At 39.6% G+C, this 20853-nt stretch overlaps 2 protein-coding genes across 2 annotated transcripts in view; one reads left to right on the forward strand and one right to left on the reverse strand.

The window, feature by feature from the left end:
* The window catches only part of LOC129247155 (pancreatic lipase-related protein 2-like), a 73441-nt gene that overhangs the window by 16748 nt on the left and 35840 nt on the right, over window positions 1-20853 (reverse strand). The window lies entirely within an intron of this gene.
* LOC129247157 (pancreatic lipase-related protein 2-like) lies at window positions 3632-4774 on the forward strand. Its single transcript, XM_054886121.1, has 2 exons — window positions 3632-3682; window positions 3754-4774. The coding sequence occupies exons 1-2, from the start codon at window positions 3643-3645 to the stop codon at window positions 4728-4730; spliced, it is 1017 nt and encodes a 338-aa protein (XP_054742096.1). The 5' UTR covers window positions 3632-3642; the 3' UTR covers window positions 4731-4774.

Raw genomic sequence — 20853 nt, forward strand, 5'->3', positions numbered from 1 at the left:
CTTAGTGCACGTGAACGTGGCTAACGTGTGATATCACAGAATCATAAATAACACATTTATACCTTTAATTTATTAGTCTTAGACATATCACACGTTTTAATTCTTATAAAAATACTATCATACAAGGGTAGATCAATAAGTCTTTAGAAGTTAAAGTTTTTTTTTATTGGTGCTAAGTGAAGCCACGTCCTTCGTCACTTGGAATTTCCAAGAAATTTTCTTTATACTCTGCCACGACCAGTAGGCACGACATCGAATAAAGTATGGACTTGATCGTCTATGGTACATCTATTCGCCGAATCTATATTCGCTCTACTAAGTCCGTGTCCCTGTTAAACTCACACCGCTCATAATTTTATTTTCCGCCATAATCACCATCGCCAATTCGCAAAGGCCCAATAACGTATCTCTGTTAACACTCTAAGGCCATCTCATCGGATGTGGTTATATTTCAAACTTCTGCACCAGACATTAAGGGGGGGGGGGGGGGGGGGGCGGGGGTAGGGTTAATTCCACTAAAAATATGCAGTTATTTATGAATTTTTTTTTGGAAAGATGATTCATGTAAATTTATTTATCCAATTAGTATACTGTAAACTCATATTTCAAAAATATTTTCAAAAATTTTCACAAGAAAATATACAAAATTGAGCCGTTGACAGCAGATCTACGCAGACATCTCGAAAAAAAGGCAATTTGCCGTGGACAGTTTTTCTCAGCATTGGATCATCTGAAATTAAAAAATCAAAGAGTTTTCATTAGGTAATCAATTGTCCGAGGTAACCCTGTCGAGTTTTTATTTAAAAAAATTTTTTTTCAATTTTTTTTAACATTTGAAGTAGAAGTGCGATTTTTAGACGATAAATCGCATAATATTGTTTATTGTAAAATAAATAAAAATTGAAAAAAAAACTCCCAGGGTTACCTCGGTAATTATGTAGAGAAAGTGTGTACAAAATTTTAGGAAGATCGGTCGAGTAGATTCAGAGAAAAAGTGTCCACCGACTTGAAAAACGTCGTTTTCCAGAAAATGTGTCAATGGTGTTCGACCTTAGCAGGTAGCCGAATCGGAGCGGACAACGGTTATAATGCTCTAACTTTGTGAGTTTTGCACCGATTGACTTAAAATTTGGACACAACATTCTTGAGATTATGTACATTCATTTTCTCAAATAAACCAAAATCGATTTTTTTTTACCATAAAAACAACTCCACTAAGATTTTTAAACCTCTCTTGCTTGACATCCATGTTATAATATTTCGTCATCTAATCAATTTAAGGGATTTTGAGTTTTCAGGCTGATGGCAACCCTCTTTAAAAATATTTTCGAAAGTAAGATTTATCAAAACTCTTTCGTTTGACTTTCGTATTTTTACATTTTATTTATCTTATTGATAAGTTTTAATTTTAGTTTTGAAAAAGGTGGCAACCCCAAAGTATATTTTTTAAAAATAACACAGGTTTTTTGTTAGAAAGTTGTGTGAAAGTTGTATACTGTATTTTTAAATTAAACTTTTACTTATTTAATATATTAAGAAAACGTTTTCAAAGAGGTGGTAACCCTCTTTAAAAAATTTTCACATATTAGCGGTCTTAATACTCTTTCCTTTGCACCCATTCTGTAATATTCCACTTAACTCATTAATTTAGCTTTTTTACATTTTATCCGCTTTGCTTCCATATTTTAATTCTTCCGAACTGGTGGCAACACTTTTCTGAAATTGTTCGCCAATAACCTTTCTATGTTCTTCACTTAATTGATATAATAGTGTAGTAGTTAAATTTAATTACCCCATTTTAAACAGGTGGCAACCACACTGAAAATGTTTTTACGAACTAAGATTTTTAAACCTCTCTTGCTTGACATCCATGTTATAATATTTCGTCATCTAATCAATTTAAGAGATTTTGAGTTTTCAGGCTGATGGCAACCCTCTTTAAAAATATTTTCGAAAGCAAGATTTATCAAAACTCTTTCGTTTGACTTTCGTATTTTTACATTTTATTTATCTTATTGATAAGTTTTAATTTTAGTTTTGAAAAAGGTGGCAACCCCAAAATATATATTTTAAAAATAACACTTTTAGACATTTTGCATTCGATACCCTCATTGCAAAATGTCGTCAATCCTATTAGTTTAATTTAACTTTTAACAGGTGGCAACTCGTCAGCGGTATGAAATATATTATTTTTGCGCAAATGGCTTAAAACGGTTTTATGGTCGATCTTTAGCTTCTGGGCGATGCTACGACTACTGACATGCCGATAAACTTCGATTATTTTTGTGATTTAATCGCCATTATCGACATTTTTTTAACATCAAAAATACCTGAACGGAATCGACTAAAACAAAATTGCACGTAATTAACTGTTACAGTATCGGCATCATAAAGACCATTCACAATTTCGGCGCCCTAGCTTGCATTCTCGCCCGCGTCAAAGAAAAACTGTATGATGTACCAAATTTTCTCTTTGTTGACTTCCATTGTTAACACCCTGTAACTCACAACTGAATGGAATAAACAAAAAAAAGGCAAAAGATTTGTTTAGTGTGAAATGTCACCTTCCCGACTAGAAAGTTTGGTGAGGCGGTGATTAGGAGCAAATAAGGCAGACCGCATTCCAAATTTGCGCCTCATAAGGCAGCCAAACTAGGCTCAAGTCTCGAAAGGTATCGCCACACTTCTGCCTCATTAGGCGCAGGTTCGAAAAACCGAACTTCGGTAATACTCCGGATGCCCTTCTACAATTCAGTTAGGGATTCCAATTTATGCCTAAGCGAGACACTGCCACAGATTTTCGTGACCACAACCAAATTTGGTATTGTTCTGGCATGCCAATCTTTGCCTTGCCTAACGTGGGCCTGGTAAGGTAATAGTGCGGCGTGCCTCAGTAAGGCCTGTCTAATTCGGGCCTAACTGATTCTTCGGCATGCCTCCCTGTAATTCTAGTCGGGTTGACAAAGAGCATAAACTATAAATTGTTTGATCGATACTTTCCGAGACATCGATCACTACAGCCATCTACCGAGAAAATAATGGTGCCCCATACTAGTACATATGTATGTATTACAGGTCGAAGCCCGTAAAAATTTGTGTATGCAATTTACATAAAGAGCGATGGTCCGGTCTTGAACGCTGCAGAACTGCGTTATATGACAAGACCAAACAGAAAACTGTCGAACTTTCAGCATATGACCACCATTGGAATCAATTTATCGCTTGAAATCAAATTGTGAAATCAACAAATCCTCAAAAATTAGACAGTAGTGATGAATTAATTATCGCAATAAAAAGCTTAAGCACTCATACATACACACATACCTATTAATAATATATTTTCTGACAACAAGCTGCTAAATATGTTATATGGGTCCTTAATTTATTAATTATGATAAGAAAAGTACCAGTCTCCACCAATGGATTAAATTCGTTAAAAGACATTCTGTTTCTGTAAGATTTTATGAAATGATAAGATAGCTTTAACTCCTCGTATTTTTTACCACAGTAGATATTTCTAAAGTCATATATTTATGCATTTAAAAAGTAAATGGGCATAACTAAATCGGACAATTTTGGTATAAAAATCGGTGGAGCAGCCATTTGATTATATTGTTAATTTGGAATATCAGAAGAACAGTCATGAAGACAGCGATCGTTTTACTACTAGCAGTTGCAGCAGGTATGTGACTTAACGTCCAATACTAAACACAAAAAATATCCTCCTTTTTTCTTTACTTGGCATCACCACAGCTGTGGCCACCCCTATTGCTGAGCAGAGAATATCTGGCGAAGGTGGTTGGTATGTGCCCCAACTGGATGGATCTTTGCAGTGGATGACTGAGGCTGAAGCCGAGGCATTGAGTGAAACAGCAACCAGCCGTGCCTCTGCTACACTTTATTTCCATTTGTACACCCGCGAGAACCCAACTACTGCGGATACTCTGGACACCGATGACACCGAATCTTTGCAGAAATCCCACTTCGACAAAGATTATCCCACAATAATCATTATTCATGGTTGGCAATCCGACTTTGACTCCGATTTGACAACATTGATCCGTGATGCGTATTTCTCCAAGGGGTATTACAACATTATTGCAGTAGACTGGAGCGACAAGGCGCAAAGTCTCAATTATGCTGCCTCTGTGCTGCGTGTTCCTGGTGTTGGTAAACAAGTAGCTGGATTTATTGACTTTTTGTACACGGACGGTGGTTTATCATTCGAGTCCTTGCATTTAATCGGTCACAGTTTGGGTGCTCATGTATCCGGTTATGCAGGAAAGAATGTGAAATATGGACGCATTCAGCAAATTACTGGTTTGGATCCTGCTTTACCATTGTTCAGTTATGATGAGCCCGCAAAGCGTTTGAACCAAAATGATGCCGCCTATGTTGAGTCCATCCAGACTAATGGTGGTACGTTGGGTTTCTTGAAGCCAATTGGCAAAGGAGCTTTCTATCCCAACGGTGGCAAGAGTCAACGTGGTTGTGGAATCGATCTTGTCGGTTCGTGCGCTCACTCACGCTCATATATATACTATGCTGAAGCTATTGGCAGCGATAATTTCCCATCTATAAAGTGCGGTGATTATGAAGAGGCTGTTAGCAAGTCTTGTGGTCAAACTTATTCTTCGATTCGCATGGCCGCCACCAGTAACTTCGTGAGTGCTAATGGTGAGTTCTATGTTCCAGTGAACAAGAAGAGTCCCTTCGGTATGGGTAGCTAAATCTTCGCAGCTTGTCTGATATTCAGTGTAAACGTTGTAAGAATATTGGGTATACATAAATAAAAACCAGATATATTTTGAAAAATATTAAAAGAGTTTCTTATCTGATTTATTGATAGATTAGCATCTTTTGAGATTTTTCTCAAAAAAATTGTCTCAGGGAAAAATAAGAATCCGAAGTGAAAAGTTCTTTTATTTAAAACAGTGGGTTCTGCTGCTTCTTTTTGTGAGAAAAACAAATAAAAAATCTTTTGATATGAAATGAGAGGAAATACGGAGTAAATGGAGTGTAAAACATTTGAGTGTCAAGCTGTTCCAAGATGGCTGAAAGTATCTGAAGTTTTATAATTTTTGCAAATGGCGTCGTCGGCCAATCATATTTGAGACTTGTGAACTAGACAGCTGCAGTATACAAAAAGGGCGACCATGAACATTTCCATCACTCGAAATCATTTTTGTAATATACTTAGCAAAAAGTTATTAAAAAAAAGAGTGATTAATTTTGCGCCACCTTGTATAAGATTTGAATTAAAAAAAAAATAAATAATTGGCGCGTACACTTCTGTTAGGTGTTTGGCCGAGCTCCTCCTTCTATTTGTGGTGTGCGTATTTGTGTTGCTCCACAAATGGAGGGACCTACAGTTTCAAGCCGACTCCGAACGGCAGATATTTTTATGAGGAGCTTTTTCATGGCAGAAATACACTCGAATGCTTGCCATCGTCTGCCGACCGCTATTAGAAAAAAAATGTTTATCTTCATTTTGATATTTCACCGAGATTCGAACCAACGACCTCTCAGTGAATTCCGAATGGTGATCACGCACCAACCCATTCGGCTACGGCGGCTGCCTGAATTAGTTCGATAATATTAAAAATAATAATAATAATAATTTACCCTAGTAGGTGGTCCAATGACCGACACTGCGACCTAAAAGATCTTTTGTGTCAAGCTACCTAATTTAATATGGATGATCCTTCTGATCATCCGCGAAAGTTGCCCGACCACTACATCAGGTTCTAGTTTGCCTAGTTGTTCTCTGCCTTTGGAAAGGAGTTGGTTGAAAGCCATGTTCTTCCAACAATTTTTCTGCTATACGTATAAACCTTAGTATATCTGTAATAGGAGCTTTCTTTATTTCTTCCGGATCCAGTTGATCACGGTGGAAAATTTGCATTCTGGTTCTAGCCAGTGCAACGCACTCGCACAATAAGTGCTCCGTTGTTTCATCATCTTCAAGACAGAGTCTACACTCAGTGTCCCTGAGGAGTTGAATTCTGTTAAGATGATAGTTTAGATAGTAGTGGCCCGTAAGAAAGCCTACTATTTTCCTGATATCTATTTTCCTGATATCTCTAAGTTAATCAGTTCCTTTTTGTAGGTAAAGGGTCTAACCAACCTCTTGGCTTGACGAAGTTTCAGATTATTTTCCCAGTAAGCTATTCTGAGAGTATGTTCCCACTGGTCTACCCTGGATTTAGCTTCCGCCCAGTTGATACCACAATATGGTTCTGGTCCTATAAGGTCTGATGTCGATCCAGCCCTTGCCAGTTCATCAGCAATTTCGTTACCCTCGATTCCAGAGTGACCTGGAACCCAGCAAAGTACAACCGTATTTTTTGTACTTAATTTTTGAAGATTGTTTACACATTCTTCCACTAGTCTCGACTCCAAAGAATGAGACATTAGTGCTTTCAGTGCCGCTTGGCTGTCCGAATATATAGTTATGTGGGCCCCTTTGATACCCCTTTTTAGATTTGTCAGTGCACAGATCGAAATCGCTTGGATTTCGGCCTGGAAGACACTGGGCCATTTGCCCATGGGTTCTGAAATTTTTGTGTTGGGTCCAAAGATCCCGGCACCAACTCCAGTATTTGTTTTTGAACCATCAGTGAACCATATTAGACTTTTTGGGTTAACCCAAGGTCCTCCAATTTCCCATTCATCACGGTCTGAGATAATTATCTCATAATTTCTATTGAAGACCCGTTTCGGAATCATGTAGTCTGTTACTGAACAGCTAATATCCTTATCCGGTATTTTTCTTAGAATACTCATATGACCAAAGTCACTGTATTCCTTATTTGACAAGATTTGCATTTTTAGTGCATTTCTGGCTGCACATTTCCATATGAATATATGCAGTGGGGATAGTCCTACTATCGCTTCAATTGCAGTTGTGGGACAGTTTCGCATGGCACCTGTTATAGACAAACAGGCCTGCCTTTGAAGACTTGCCAGTAATTTCTTGGCTGTTTCTTGTGTGGTTTTGGGCCACCAAACAAGGGACGCATAGGTGATGATTGGTCGAATCATCATTGTATACATCCAATGAATCATTTTGGAGTCAATACCCCATGTTCTCCCCAGGAGACTGCGACATGCCCACATGGCTCTGGTGGCTTTATCTATCACCGATTTAAGGTGAGAGTTCCAATTTAATCTTTTATCCAGAACAACTCCTAAATATTTGACCTCATTGGAATAGTTTATATTTGTTCCTTCGACAGTAATTGAACCAAGGTCCAACTTATATCTGTTTGTGAAGGGTACAATAATAGTCTTGCTGGGATTTATAGAAAGTCCTTCTGCACGACACCAGTTTTGAATGAAATTTAATGTTTGATTCATAATGCTGGATATTGTTCTGTCGAATTTGCCATGAATAATCACTGCAATATCGTCAGCATAGCCAATTACCTCCAAACCTAACTCACTTAGTTTGACTAGGAGGTCGTCAATAACCAGGGACCATAATAAAGGTGACAAAACACCACCTTGGGGGCATCCTTTTAATGCTTTGACTGAGACTGATACATCTCCTAGAGATGAGCTGATTTCTCTGCTTTCCAGCATTGCCTTTACCCACCCTATGGTCGGCTTGTCAATGTTTTTATTTTGTAATGCTCTATCAATCGAGCGATAATCTGTATTATCAAATGCACCCTCGATATCTAAAAATGCGCATAAGGCGATTTCCTTAGAAAAATGAGCTTTCTCTATCTTTGATACGAGGAAGTGAAGAGCTCCTTCTGTAGATTTCCCTTTATTATATGCGTATTGCGATTTATGCAAAGGTGTGTTCTTTTCTAGATTTTCTCTAATGTGAAGATCCACCAATCTTTCCATTGTTTTTAGGAGAAACGAAGTTAAACTAATAGGTCTGTATGACTTTGGAAGTTCACTGGACCTCTTGCCCGTTTTTGGAATAAATATCACGTTGACCTTACGCCAAACGTTTGGTATGTATTCCATACTAAAGCTATTCCTAAGAATGGCAACAAGTGGTTTTATTAGTATTTCTATCCCTCGTAAGAGGAGGGCTGGAAAAATACCGTCTACCCCTGGTGCTTTAAATGATTGGAAGGACCCAACGGCCCATCGTACTTTGTTTGGGGTAAAGATACGTCCTGACAGACTCCAGGATTTTTTGTTAGCCACGACCCCTTGGTCTTTTGTTAACTGATCCTCCCTCCCTGTCGATGACGTATCTATAGATCCCGGGAAGTGTACTTGAAGCATATATTCCAAAGTATCTTTCCGATTTTTTGTATACGACCCATCTGGTCTTTTTAAAGTTGTAACACCGTTTGAGTGTTCCTTGCACAAAGCTTTAAGGAGCCTGGCGCCTTCTGGCGCTTCGATAATACTTTCACAGTATCTTCTCCATGACTCGCGTTTAGACTTTCTCAATTCTTTGTTGTAATTTGTTAGAGCAACCCTGTAGTCGTCCCATACCTTTGTATGTTTACAACGATTGAAAAGTTGTCTTGTTTCTTTACGCATTTTGGCAAGTTTATCATTCCACCATGGGACCTTTCTAGTCACATTACGTGTTTTGACTACGTTGCTTTCGTGGTATGCTGAAATTATTGTATCCCTTAGTTGAAACGCTGCCTCATCTAGTTCACCAACAGAACTTATGTTCATAGGCAGTGAATCAACCTTTGATTCTAGTAATTCCTGATATCGTTTCCAATTTGTTCTTTTAGGATCGAAGACCTCATTTCTGAGATCCCTTCTGCCTGGTAGATCAAACCTTATGTGTAGATGGTCTGACAAAGAGGCTTCGTCAGACACATGTCAATTTCTCACAAAGTTAGCAATATATGGGCTTGTTAGAGTAAGGTCTAGTACCTCCTCTCTAATAGCGTTAATAAACGTAGGTTTAGTACCTTTATTACTAATGTTTACGTTTTTGCTTAACAGATAATTTAAGAGAGACTCACCTCTATTGTTGACATCCGAGCTGCCCCAGATACAGTGATGCGCGTTTGCATCGCATCCGATCACGAACTGTATGTTCCGTGAGTGACAGTGCTCAATAAGCGCCTGCACCTCTACAGGAGGTATATCGTTGGAATCGCCCGGGAAGTAAGCAGACGCACAAACAATTTCCTGTGTCCCCTTTTCCGTTGCGATTTCTATTTGGATAGCTGCCAGATCCTGGCTGGCAAACTCTGAAAGTGGAAAGTAGTTAGTGTTATTGTCTACCATTATCGCAGCCCTTGGACGCGGGCAGTGATAATAAACCAACTTACATTCCTTGCTAGATAGTCCTTTAACTTGACCACCAAATACCCACGGCTCTTGTAGTAGAGCTATGGATATTTTTTTCTCGGCGAATCTCTTGCACATGGTGGCTGATGCCCCTGTGGCATGGTGCAAGTTCGCCTGTAGCACCTTCAATGTGCTCATTTGTGGCTATTTTCTGCCACAAGGTGCTGGAGCCTTGCGCCCCGAGGTCCCTTGTTTTTGTGGTCCTTATGACCCCCCACCGGCCGTGGTTTTGCTTGTTTTGGCACCTGTGTGTGCCGAGCTGCAGCGGTAGCCTTTTTCACGACCTTTATCGCGTTTTGTCGCTCTAACGCCGCTTTGCTTGTTGAGGGTTTCTCCTCTTCTTCCTCTTTGGGTGTCGTTTCATCAGTATGCCCAGCAGCACTACTTACGGATGTTGCGGCAGGTACTTCTTGCGCGCCCAGTGGCTCTGCTGTACCAACGCTTTCCTCTGCCTTTACCCCCGCTTTATTGCTTTTGAGGATAAGGTGCACATGGCCGAAGCGATATGCAATCTTGCCTTTCAGCTCTGTTAGCCTACTCAGCGATTCGTCGTCAACCGCCATGATAAGGTGAAGTATGGCACCTTCGGTCGACCTTTGAATCACTTTCCAGTGTTTGGCTGCTAGATTGTTCTGGACCCCAATGGTCGCAAGAATTTTCTCGTTAGAGAGTTCAATACTCTGTGGGAAGAAACCCCTCACGATGAACGCTTTAGGAAAATTATTTTCCTCCACGAGCATCATTTCTAGCCCACATTTCTTCTTAATCAGATCGAAATTACTTCGCATCCATTTGGCCGTGTCATTATTGGAGCAAAGAAACAGCAACCAACCGTTCCTGTGTATTGCACCCTCAAATACTGGCTTGTTATTGTCGTCGACCTCGATCATTACGTCAATAACCGTTTCTTGAATAAGAACCAATTGTTCTTTGTTAAAAGGTGACTTAGCTAGATCAGAAGGGACAATACCCAGCCGAACAATGCTAGCCACTTGGCTAAAAGTTGGCCTTCCCACGTGCGAAGACGTTTTGGGTTTTTTGCCACCTGGCGTTTCTTTGGCTGACTCTTCCGAGCGCACTCTTTTCGCCGTGGAGGCGTTTCTCGCTATCTCCAGAGCCTTCTCTCTAGAGTGACCACTTGCCATCGCTTGCTTGAAACGCCTTTTCTCAGCTGACTTCATTTTGACGAAGCCAGATGTTAGGTTCAGTTTACCAAGGTCTGAATCAATGACTGTGCATCCAGATTTTTCTGAGACAACACTATTGTTGTCTCCACACAGGGTGTCGGTATCAGAGGAGTCCATTGACTCATGACCGGATTCTGAAAGTTCCGACGTTGGCCTAGGAGCCAGGAGAGGTCGGTCTTCCTTAGATTGTGTGGATGTTGATGCGGGGATTTTCTTTCCAACAGCACCTGCCAAAGCAGATGCTGTTGAAGGTTGACTAGGCGCATGTCCAACAACGCTGCGCGCAGCCGAAAGAGGGTTATTCAGCCCCATGGCTGATTCGGTCGAGTTGACCGACGACGATTGCCCAGCAGCAGATTCGTCGTGTTTGGTTTTTGTTTTTTCTTTTGGTTTTTCCATGTGATTCCCACGAGTGTTAGGGAAGTGAGGTCACCCACGGCAGAGCCCTTGTACCGCGGGAAGGCATTTAATTAAAACCGGAGGTCACCAGGTATCCGGAGTTCGCATATTCACGACTAAGCACCCTCTTAGCCACGCATCCCTCGGCATATGCTGTTCCGCCTTGGATTAGGAGTCTGTCTATCTTAGCCTTCTGCGTATTTGTCGATTAAAGCATTTGTTAACAAAATAACAAACTACGACAACCAACAAATACACAGAAGTTTCCAGCCGTTACCGCGTGGAGGTGATAGCTCAGGCTTCCATCAGAGAGTCAATTACGGCACGCTCCAAAAAAGCATGTTATTCCCCTTAACTCACTGATGGCTTAACGGCCAATATTAAAAATAATTATTTATGCTTTAATTTTTGCTTTGTTTTTTCACAGCTAATTATATTTGTGAACTGATTGTTTGATCCTCAATGTTTTTCCAAATACGTTCCTTGGTTTTCCTTACAACTGACATGATTTGAGCTTTTGAGAGAATACCAGTATGCACAGTTGGGATTTAAATTTGAGAAAATGTGACCTCGAGGAATTTTGTCTGTCCCTCAATTTTTTTTAAATATTATAAAATATTTCCCTATACAATTTTCTGAAAATTACAAGATTACAAATAAGTTTTGTGAAAAAAAAACTATTTTGGTCTTAGTTGGCCAAAAATACTAGTATTTGTGTGTAAGGATATGTAGCTGGATGGAGAGAATAATAGGGTGGTGCCGCTCGTGGTACCATTGCTTTGCTCTCAGCGAATTTTACAATATCAACTGATTTTCGTGACGTCACCCTTGGGGGTCAATGTGACCAGATTGCTTTTAGGTAACTTGATTCGGCAGTTTGTTTTGTTTCTACTCTCGATGTTTTAGTTCTTACTTCGTGACAGTTTTCTAGCCTCTTCTAATTAAAATGTGATATGTGATTAGTTAAAATGTTAAATGTGTGTGGTCAACGGAAATCTGAATTTTTGGAAATCAGACGTTCGCCAAAAATTTCACGCACCAATTAAATTTGCACACATTGGAGACTTGTTCGATATTTGGGTGAGTAATTCGGAAAGCTCTACTGCAAAAACAATTACGCATAATTTCAACGCTTTAGAGGGCAAACTCGGGTCTCCATTTTGTCGCTGTTCAATATAATTGGCACGCGCAAAGTGCTGAGTTGGTTAAGGTAATATTCGAATGTTTTATCGACAACTTGCGCAAATTGTCTACCAAATCCAATGAATTCAAGAATAACTTGACATCGCAAAATATTGAAATGGATAAAGTTAAAGGTAATTGGGAAAAACTGCGTACTAAGTACATCAGGTATGGTGAGCTTGTAACAGAGCGGTTACCAAACCTGAAAAAACTCAAATCAGCAGAAATGATTGAAGATGCTACTAAGAAATTAGAAGGTACTTTAATCAATTGCTTTGAGGAACTGTGTCCACTCAGGCAAAGTAGACAGGGGAAAGCGGTTCCTTGGTGGAACCCTGAACTGTCGAAGCTTCGTGTACGGTCCAGGAAACTTCTTAATAAGGCCTTGAAGACCAAAACAGAAGAGGACTGGGCCAATCATCGACTTACACAGAGAGAATATAAGAAAAAAGTACGGCAAGCCAAACTTGAATCCTATAGAAATTTCTGTAGTAACGTCGAAGAAATGAGGGAAACAGCGAGACTTTGTAAGGTCCTTCATTTAGACCGCTCAGTAAGGCTGGATTCCATTCGAAAACCTGATGGTTCATACACCATTTCCAAATCGGAAACGTTTAATGCTCTACTCGAAACCCATTTTCCGGGTAGTAGAACTCTCTCTGAAGCTGAGAGTGGCATGAACAATGACGGTGGCAACGGTGGAACCTCTAGGTACAGCTGGTATATTGCTAGTCGGATAGTGACAAGGGAATCGATAAGGTTTTCCTTATCTTCCTTTGAGAACTTTAAGTCCCCTGGACCTGACGGAATATATCCAGTAATGCTTAAAAAAGGAGGAGACAGGCTGATTGAGGCCCTGAAAAGGATCTTCACAGCCTGTCTTGCATTTGGTTATATACCATCCCAATGGCGACGCGTAAGAGTAGTATTTATTCCAAAACCAGGAAAAGATGACTATTCCCTAGCAAAAAGTTTCAGACCAATCAGTTTGACATCGTTCATGTTGAAAAGTCTGGAACGAGTGGTGGAGAAACATATTCGAGTGGGGGTATTGCCGAGAAGTCCACTTAGTAGAAACCAACACGCTTACCAGAGTGGAAAATCATGTGAATCAGCCTTACACGATCTTGTTAGCAAGATCGAAGCTGGGCTGGAAGCTGACGAATACACAATGGGCGTGTTCGTGGACATTGAGGGGGCTTTTGATAATGCCACTTTCGGCTCGATATGTTCTTCTGCCGAACGACATGGAGTTAATCAAGCCATTATAAAATGGATATATTCCATGCTCTCTGAGAGGCTGTTAACCGCTGGTGGGAGCGACGACGAGCAAATCACAGTCAGGGCCAAGCAAGGATGTCCCCAAGGGGGTGTTCTTTCTCCGCTGCTGTGGTGCTTCGTCGTAGACTCCCTATTAGCGGAGATGCAGGAACTCGGATTTCACGTCCAAGCATATGCGGACGACGTCTGTGCGCTAACATCGGATAAATCCTTAAGGAGGCTTTGCACGAAAGTGCAGAGGATCCTTGACAAAATCGATGATTGGTGCATGAGACAAGGTCTTTCCGTTAATCCGAACAAAACAACCATAGTCTTGTTTACGAGAAAACGGAAATTGGATGGACTCAGTCTTCCAACACTGAAAGGTGTGACACTTGGTCTCTCCAACGAAGTTAAATATCTAGGAGTAATCTTGGATAAGAAGCTGACCTGGGAGACACACGTTTCACTGAAGGTGAATCGTGCATTGAAGATTTTTCAGCAATGCCGTAGAGCCTTTGGCAAAACTTGGGGCCTGAAACCTGCTGTGGTCCTATGGATATACACGGCACTTATCAGACCAATCATCACTTACGCTTCTGTGGTCTGGTGGCGACGGAGCATGGTTAAGTCCACAATCCGGGAACTATACAGGCTGCAAAGAAGTGTATGTTTATGCATCACGGGTGCCATGAGTACAACCTCTTGTGATGCCCTAAATGCTATGCTTAATTTGCTCCCCCTGGATCTTAAGATACAACAGGAAGCAATAAAAGCAATGTGTAGACTCCATAAATATGGTTTCTGGCACGAAGATGGAACTACGGGACACAGAGAAATCTTTAAGTTGCTGTCGGAGCAGTATCCACTGTTTTTGGCACCTAAAGATGACCTGATACCCACAGTTTCATTCGGAAGGAAATTTGATGTCAGATTTCCATTGCGTGAGCAATGGAGCAATCCAGAATGCATGCAGGGAGGTTTGACGGATATTTTCTTTACCGATGGGTCCAAGACTGAAATAGGATCTGGAGCCGGATGGTACTTAGACGATAGTTATAAGTATCACTATGCTATGGGGGGAATGGCAACTGTTTTTCAAACAGAAGTTTTTGCCATCCTAAAAGTAGCCGAATGGATAATCGAGAGGAGATGGAGCGGGAAACAGATTGGAGTCTTCAGTGACAGTCAGGCTGCATTGAAGGCCCTGGAGAACGCGAAGAAAACCTCAAAGATTGTTCAAGAATGTAAGAAGAAGCTTAATTCTGTCGCAAGACAAAACAGGCTTGTACTTATATGGGTTCCAGGACACTCCGGTGTTCAAGGAAACGAAATTGCCGACGAATTGGCCAACCGTGGATCAGCGGTGCCCCCACAGGGGCCAGAGCCAATAATCGGAATCAGTCCCGCAGGAATCAAGAATTGGATCAACGATTATGTAGTCAATCTACATAAAGAGCGATGGTCCGGTCTAGAACGCTGCAGAACTGCAAAGTGTTTTGTGACAAGTCCGAACAGAAAACTGTCAAACTTTCTACTAAAACTTAGAAGGAAAGACATTCGGTTGATGGTCGGCATCATTACGGGACACAACCCATGGGGTCAGCATATGACCACCATTGGAATCATCGAGGACCCGGTATGCCTGTCCTGCTTGGAGGAGGCGGATAGCACTGAGCACTTTCTCTGTGAGTGTCCTGCCTTTGCTAGAGCGCGACTACGGGTATTGGGTTCAGATGTCATGGGAATGAGTGATATTCGTTCTCTAAAACTGGAGGATATTTACAGATTCGCCAAAGAATCTGGAAAATTCTCACAGGACTAACTATCTCTATCTCTGTCTCTATTCTTTCCTATCTCTTTCTCTGATACTTTTCTCCCTCCCTCCTTGACTATCTACCCCCTTTCCAGAGCTTTAAATACAATGGGCGTTTTAGCCTGAGTGTTTTAGGAGCCACCAAATCTCCTGGTGCTCCTTGGCTCGACCTCTTCAAATTCAAGCACATCACAGTCTCGAGTATTTGTATGAGCGATACAAACCCAAATGTATGAGGTATAAAAGATTTCACAACTCAAGGAAAAAAAATTGGTTGAAAGTGAATGAAAAACAATTGCACAAAATTTGCGCGTTGAGAGGAAGCCGAGGCATTGAGTGAAACACCAACCGGCCGTAGCACTACTCGAGTTTATTATTATTTGTACACGAGCGAGAACTCTACCACAGCAGATACGCTAGCTACAGATGACACCGAATCTTTGCAGAAATCCCACTTCAATAAAAATAATCCTAGAAATGCTCTTATATCCGGTTTTGCTGGAAAGAATGTGAAATATGGAACCATTGAGCGAATTACAGGTTTGGATCCTGCCTTACCGTTGTTCAGTTATGACAAGCCCGCGAAGCGTTTGAACCAAAGTGATGCCAATTATGTTGAGACCATCCAAACTTGCGGTGGTCTGTTGGGTTTCTTGAAACCAATTGGCAAAGGAGCTTTCTATCCCAACGGTGGCAAGAGTCAACCTGGTTGTGGCATTGATCTTGTCGGTTCGTGCGCTCACTCACGCTCATACATATACTTTGCTGAAGCTGTTCGGAAGGATGATTTCCCAATGTATGAAGTGCGGTGATTGGGAAAAGGCTGATGGAAATAATTGTGGTATGAGTTATTCTTCGATTCGCATGGCCGCCACCAGTAACTTCGTCAATGGTTTTGGAGAGTTTTACGTTCCCGTAAACGAAGTGGCTCCCTATGGCAAGGGTGAATAAATCTTGCCCATTTTCTCTGATGTTCAGAATAAAAAATTAAGAATATACTTTAATAAAATAATATTTTTGAAAAATATTTAAATAACGTTTAGATTTGAATTTAATTTTGACTTAATTCTTAAAGTTAGAGTTCCATAGCTTTCCATACACTAAAGATGTGCACAGCAGTCAGAGCTGCTCTATTAATCTGAATTCAACTTGTCAACGTGTGTTCTAATCGGCAGATCTGCTGGTCCTTCATATATGTATGTATATCTATGTATGCATGTATGTTCGAAATCAAGACACTCTGACCGATAGGTATTTTGGTCATGAATAAAATTTTTCTGTAGTGCTCACTTCACTAACTTTAAGCGATTCGGAGTTCCGGATCCTTTTCACGCATTTCAACGACCCAATCAGCAAAGACACGACGTTATTGATGATCGGTCGGCTTGAGTTCTTGTGTTAACTGGACTTTATAAGCCTTAAGACCCAAATCTGTAATGACGTTTATGGAATGCCTAATTTCAAAGAACGACGAGGAATGGATAAACTTGGGTTTTCTTCAACACTCTCGGAATGTTTTCGGCTCTTCTTGGGCGACGTGCGGGTTTTATTCTGCACATCACTAACTTGTCCCAACAGCTCGAATTTTTTTACCAATTTCTGTATTGCGGCCCGACAAGGTGCTTCACGATGACCCAAAAATGTTCGAGTGCTACCATATTTATTATATTTCCATAAAGTAGGTCCAATGAAATAACTGTTTATTTGAATTTATTGTTTTATTAATACTTTTTGTATATTGCTTTAAGATGACATCTACATCTCCTAGAAACATCCGTGCCACAGTCGAGCAACTCAAATAAAAATTTCTTTTGCAGCTTGCTCCACTTTGGTCATAGGAAACCTCACCTGCGCTCAAAACACGGAGCGGTTGATTGCATCTGTTACACGATGTATACTAAAGCTAACGGATGACAGGCTCATGGATATTCCCCATTCTTCGCGTACGGGTCGTTGATACCATCTAGTTGCAAAAAGCGCAGTGCAGAATTTAGAATTGAATTAATTTAAAGGTTACAAGATTTACCTGTTTTTTAGTCGAAATCGCTATTATTCTGGAACTTCTAAGTTAACTGTGAAGCTGAGAAGTTAGGTGCTCAGCAGAGTCTGGAGTTAACCAGAATATTTTTTTGGAACTTTCCTGCAACCAAATGGAAAGGATTATTCCCATTCCGGAGCAAATATCGCTCCACTGTTTGTGGGCTCCCTACCTCCTTTTCATGCAATAAGTCATAAGCCACAAGGCGGCCACCGTAACCGAGTGGGTTGGTGCGTGACTACCATTCGGAATTCAGAGAGAAGGTAGGTTCGAATCTCGGTGAAATATCAAAATGAAAAAAACATTTCTTTTCTAATAGCGGTCGGCAGACGATGGCAAACATTCGAGTGTATTTCTGCCATGAAAAAGCTCCTCATAAAAAATATCTGTCGTTTGGAGTCGGCTTGGAACTGTCGGCCCCTCAATTTGTAGAACAACATCAAGACGCACGCCACAAATAGAAGGAGGAGCTCGGCCAAACACGCAAAAAGGGTGTACAACGCAATTATATTTATATATAGACATAAGCCTCTTTAGACTGCTTGTTTAAGCGAGTAGAAAAGTGAAGAATAGAAAACGATTAATGATTATAGATACCGCTATAAAATTTTTGCATATCAGAAAAGTTCTTTTTTGGATGACGATATTCCTCCAGCAAATGAGTGATATCATACTACATATACGCATGACGTGAATTTACTAAATTACATGAATATTTTATCTGGTAGTAGGCACCTACTATCTGTGAAAGTGCCTGAGTTATGATTAACCATATCAATATTAATTAAGAAGAATAAAATACCACACTTTTACGCACGACAATAAGTACAGCGATGTCAATATTAGTGGAAATTTTGAACACGGGATTTCGGGATTTCGGGATTTACCGCGAAAAACAAACTCTAATTCTTAAATTTCGAATGCCTCACGCTCATGGTTTTTAACACCGCTCGAACCATAGAACTCCCCAAACCGATTCATTAACGCTCTTGAATTCTACCATTCTACCTTCTGGAGTGTTATCGTTAGCGCGCTTATCTGTCACTTTCATACGTGCAGCTGCTAGCTACTTGCTCTCCAACGCTCCGGAGCGCCCAAGCGCCCTTTGATAATTGTTTAATAACGCGAAAAGTATTTGTCGGATTAAAATTTTCACACAATATTTTTAAGATATTATAATTTAAGAAAACGCGAAAAAAAATCCAATTTATTGAAAATTCTAACTACCCCTAACCCCTTATACACTTTGAACATTCGTTCATTTCCTTTAACACATCCCAAAAATAAAAATTCAATAACTGTACGATACTTGATTTTTTCTATTGTAGAAAATACTGTGACACGCCGATACTATGTAAATGGCTTGTAAAGAAATAAAACTTCACTCTTCATATAAAAAGTGTTTGACCGAGTTCCTCCTCCTATTTGTGGTATGTGTCTTGATGTTGCTCCCAAATGAAGGGACCTACAGTTCCAAGCCGACTCCGAACGGCAGATATTTTTTATGAAGAGCTTTTTTCATGACAGAAATACATTCGGTTACGGCGGCTGCCAAGCGGTATACCAACATAACAAAAATAAAAAAAAAATGTAAGCTAGTAGCAACGCCATCTCTTATCGAACCGCAAAACTTATTGAACAACTAGTATTAAACGCTTTTTTAGCTTGATTTGTAAACCACAAAAGCTTGCTCAGTTCGAGTTGTTTTATGTGTAAAAAATAGGTTTCTTGGGAATTAGAAAGCTTTTATTTTAATATACAAGTTTTTAGTTGAAGCCGAAAAACATCGGAATACCCGAATTGACATCTCTAGCATATACGATAGACAACCATTAGATCATGCGGCAGTTGTCCTCCTTTTGATATTCAAGTGCGCTCTACTTTTCGCTTAATACAAAAAGTGTATTTTTGTGGTCAGCGATATACTTACCTTCTCTCAAGTTTGTAAACAATTCTAAGATATATTAATAACTATTTCATGTACATGTAATATATACTTTTGTTTTGAAGATAGTACACCCCACTGGGGGTAAGGTTAATTCCACTAAAAATATGCAGTTATTTATGAATTTTTTGATTCATGTAAATTTATTTATCCAATTAGTATACTGTAAACTCATATTTCAAAAATATTTTCAAAAATTTTCACAAGAAAATATACAAAATTGAGCCGTTGACAGCAGATCTACGCAGACGTCTCGAAAAAAGGCAATTTGCCGTGGACAGTTTTTCTCAGCATTGGATCATCTGAAACTAAAAAATCAAAGAGTTTTCATTAGGTAATCAATTGTCCGAGGTAACCCTGTCGAGTTTTTATTAAAAAATTTTTTTTTCAATTTTTTTTTAACATTTGAAGTAGAAGTGCGATTTTTAGACGATAAATCGCATAATATTGTTTATTGTAAAATAAATAAAAATTGAAAAAAAACCTCCCAGGGTCACCTCGGTAATTATGTAGAGAAAGTGTGTACAAAATTTCAGGAAGATCGGTCGAGTAGATTCAGAGAAAAAGTGTCCACCGACTTGAAAAACGTCGTTTTCCAGAAAATGTGTCAATGGTGTTCGACCATAGCAGGTAGCCGAGTCGGAGCGGCCAACGGCTATAATGCTCTAACTTTGTGAGTTTTGCACCGATTGACTTAAAATTTGGACACAACATTCTTGAGATTATGTACATTCATTTTCTCAAATAAACCAAAATCGATTTTTTTTTACCATAAAAACCCTACCCCCCCTTAACACATTGAGGGCCAAGCGGATTTGGCAAACACCTTCAATGGATCACAAACAGGTTTTTTGTTAGAAAGCTGTGTGAAAGTTGTATACTGTATTTTTAAATTAAACTTTTACTTATTTAATATATTAAGAAAACGTTTTCAAAGAGGTGGTAACCCTCTTAAAAAAATTTTCACATATTAGCGGTCTTAATACACTTTCCTTTGCACCCATTCTATAATATTCCACTTAACTCATTAACTTAGCTTTTTTACATTTTATCCGCTTTGTTTCCATATTTTAATTCTTCCGAACTGGTGGCAACACTTTTCTGAAATTGTTCGCCAATAACCTTTCTATGTTCTTCACTTAATTGATATAATAGTATAGCAGTTAAATTTAATTACCCCATTTTAAACAGGTGGCAACCACACTGAAAATGTTTTTACGAACTAAGATTTTTAAACCTCTCTTGCTTGACATCCATGTTATAATATTTCGTCATCTAATCAATTTAAGAGATTTTGAGTTTTCAGGCTGATGGCAACCCTCTTTAAAAATATTTTCGAAAGCAAGATTTATCAAAACTCTTTCGTTTGACTTTCGTATTTTTACATTTTATTTATCTTATTGATAAGTTTTAATTTTAGTTTTGAAAAAGGTGGCAACCCCAAAATATATTTTTTAAAAATAACACTTTTAGACATTTTGCATTCGATACCCTCATTGCAAAATGTCATCAATCCTATTAGTTTAATTTAACTTTTAACAGGTGGCGTCAGCGGTATGAAATATATTATTTTTGTGCAAATGGTTTAAAACGGTTTTATGGTCGATCTTTAGCTTCTGGCCGATGCTACGACTACTGACATGCCGATAAACTTCGATTATTTTTGGGATTTAATCGCCATTTTCGACATTTCTTTTAACATCAAAAATACCTGAACGGAATCGACTAAAACAAAATT

The sequence above is a fragment of the Anastrepha obliqua genome, chromosome 5 (genome assembly GCF_027943255.1).
Source record: "Anastrepha obliqua isolate idAnaObli1 chromosome 5, idAnaObli1_1.0, whole genome shotgun sequence".
Taxonomy (NCBI): domain Eukaryota; kingdom Metazoa; phylum Arthropoda; class Insecta; order Diptera; family Tephritidae; genus Anastrepha; species Anastrepha obliqua.